Source organism: Limulus polyphemus, unplaced genomic scaffold, assembly GCF_000517525.1.
Source record: "Limulus polyphemus unplaced genomic scaffold, Limulus_polyphemus-2.1.2 Scaffold4654, whole genome shotgun sequence".
Taxonomy (NCBI): Eukaryota; Metazoa; Arthropoda; class Merostomata; order Xiphosura; family Limulidae; genus Limulus; species Limulus polyphemus.
In genome coordinates, this window is record NW_013670264.1 from 40,891 (window position 1) to 43,854 (window position 2,964).

At 28.6% G+C, this 2,964-nt stretch overlaps 1 protein-coding gene across 1 annotated transcript in view; it reads left to right on the top strand.

Annotated features, from left to right (window-relative positions):
* Positions 1-1,577, top strand: part of LOC106471494 (NKAP family protein CG6066-like) — a 10,438-nt gene extending 8,861 nt beyond the window's left edge. Inside the window, exon 5 of the mRNA XM_022400107.1 lies at positions 1,151-1,577. Within this exon, the coding sequence (XP_022255815.1) occupies positions 1,151-1,316 (166 nt within the window). The 3' untranslated portion in view covers positions 1,317-1,577. The remainder of the gene's footprint in view (positions 1-1,150) is intronic.
* The last annotated feature ends 1,387 nt before the right edge of the window (positions 1,578-2,964 follow it).

Consider the following 2,964-nt stretch of genomic DNA (forward strand, 5'->3'; position numbering starts at 1 on the left):
TTTTCTGAAAAGGTGGTGTCTATTTACTTGTGACCATGCTGTGTAATGCTCTACTTATCTGATTGCTTTCTGAAGCCCATGTATTACACAATTCTCCCATCACATCATGTTTGTTGCATACTACATTATGGCTTAGAACTCAACTTCTAATAATGATTATTAAAATCTGTTTTAAACAATGAATTGAGCATTGGATTTCCTTTTAGAATATGTATAATTTATCATGTTTTAAAATGAAAGTGAAAAATGATAAGTAAAAATTTTTCATGTGGTGCAAGACTTTGCCAGCTACTTTAAAATCTAAGAGAAATGAAATTTAAAAAAATGTTTATTTAAAAAAAGTTAATTTTATCTGCAAATAATAGTGACTTACTTGATCAAAAGGTTACTTGCAACCAACATTTTGAGATTCAAATCATGAGCAATTGTTAAATAATTCAAAGATTTATTAGAGATTACTCATTACATTACATAATGTTTGTTGTTCAAACTTTGATTGGACATCTAATTATTAAGGGTATATTTGTATTTGAAATTCAGTAATATTCTTTAGCCTAAAATGCTTATTTCAAAAGCATGTTTGATCTGGAAAATAGCTTTTCCGAGAGTGTGATTTATTTTTATGTTGACTTTCCTGAGGTATTTATAGGTTTAGTTCATGAGTCCTGTCTTATATGATTAAGTATTTAATTTATAAAATATTTTTATTATTAGTACTATAAAATACTTTGCAACAGTTTTTTTAACATACTATTAAGGTAACCAAAGAATTTTAAATTTCTCAGCACTGCAAGTCTCACCAATAAAGCACAAAATATACCAATATTTTTTCAGGTATCTTGTGAAAAGTATTATCATTTCAGTAAAATATAAATTCAGGTTTATTTGGAGAACTTGATAATTATGATAATATCTCAAAAACATGATTTGCAGTTTTTGAAGAAATCATAGTAATGAAACATTTTAGTCTTTTGATCGAGATAACTTGATTAGTGAAATTAAATAACACTTGGACACAGAATAATGTTTTAGGATAAAACTGTAATTGTGATAACTTGTCATTATATGAATAAAACTGGTAACAATATCAGAAAATTTTTATTAATGTTATGGTAATATTTTATTCCTAAAGCACTTTTTTTTTTGTCAGACATCGCCGTATGGAAGCCGTACGTCTGCGTAAAGAAAATCAAATCTACAGTGCTGATGAAAAACGAGCTCTTGCTATGTTTAACAAGGAAGAGAGGCAGAAACGAGAGAACAAGATTCTTTCTCAGTTCCGCGATATGATTCATGCAAAGTTGAAAAATAAATAATTTTGGAAGCAAAAAAAATGTATAAACATTATAAAAAACTCGTAATTGTATAGTTGTATATATAAGCCATTTTTCATACTTCAAAATGTCTCGTTATTAATTTTAATGGGAAATAAAAATTAATAGTGAAAGATATACTAGAGTGCAGGATAACCAGTTTTTCTTTCCATAATTATAATCAAAGAAACTTGAAATTTTTGTACAATTAACGATACAACTGTATGTGTAAATTTATTAAACATATTTGATTTTGCATGACTATCTATTAAAAGATGTGTTAGAACAAAACACAAGGTGTAAGCATACTTTGATTCCAGAATTTTTGTTTATATGGCTGTAGCTACACTGACGCATGAATAGGCTATTGCCTTATCTATAGTTTAACTTAATGGAAAGATGCAAGGCTGCAGAAAACAACTGTGCATTCAAGGCATTTTAGGAAACATCCTGTGACACTCCCTTGCCATTTCATTTGTCCTTTTTGGTTCATTGACTGTTGCAAACTCAAGTATCAGTTGCTAGAAAATTGGAAAATTTAATTAGGCCTGTGGCTTTGAGTAGTACATGAGGATGTATAGTAGCTCACTTTAGCATAATACAGGAAATTAATTGACTAAAAAATAAAGTGGGTTGAGTTTGTTGTTACAAAGACAGTAAGCTGAAGACTGAGGGTGTAGAAGAATGAAGTGTTCAAGTTTAATACAGGATTACTTTGTGAAAATAAGTACATATTCGTTGTAGCTGTGATTTATATACTGTGTTTTATATTTGAGCCATTGTGGTTAAAAGGTTACCATAATATTTATAAACGTAGACTGCTACAAGTTAAAAATACTGCTTGAAGGATCCAGGTACTCATCCTCACTGGTTTTGATGTCTAGTAAGGTTTCATTCAAAACTATTAAAATATATCAAAATATAAAATTCTGAATCACCACATCACAGGACATCTTAAAACTTTTCAAGGTATAGTCTTTATTTATGTAGAATACACAAATATTTGTAATTTAATATCTCTTCATTGTCACAAATGTAACTCTAGTCCAGCAATAATTTGTAATACTTAATTTTTATCAACAAATTTTTATGTTCATGAACTACATAATAAAAAAGCAATACTTTTGATACTTGACATTAAACAAGTTTGTAATTCTATATGCCTTCCTTTGGAATAATAAAAAAACGCCAGCTAAAACCAAGAATATTAAAATACATGGAAGATCTTGAACTCGCCATTCTTAAAACTTTCCAAAAATACTTAAGTTTATGAAACATATCCACCAAAAAATGCTTAACTTTAGTCTTCACAGGATAAGAAAGAAAAAAGATACAACACAAAATATCAAATCTTTGAAGGGAAAGGAAGTCATTTAAGCTGAAATATGGGTCATTTTTAAAATAAAACTTAGCTTTGTCAGTTTTTTAAAATCCAAAATTTGTAACAATAATAAAAGAAAATAAGCAACCATTTGGCAGCATTATGGCCACTGTGAAGGCTGTAAACATGCTCTCGGTTTCAGTAAATTTCTTTTCACAAGTATTAAAATGGATCAGGAAAATTTGAAATAGTGAGAGTTCTTGTTTAAGGAGTGCAAAAGTAAGAGTCTTGGAAGACTGCATATGCTCAAAGTAACATTTTCATGAAAGT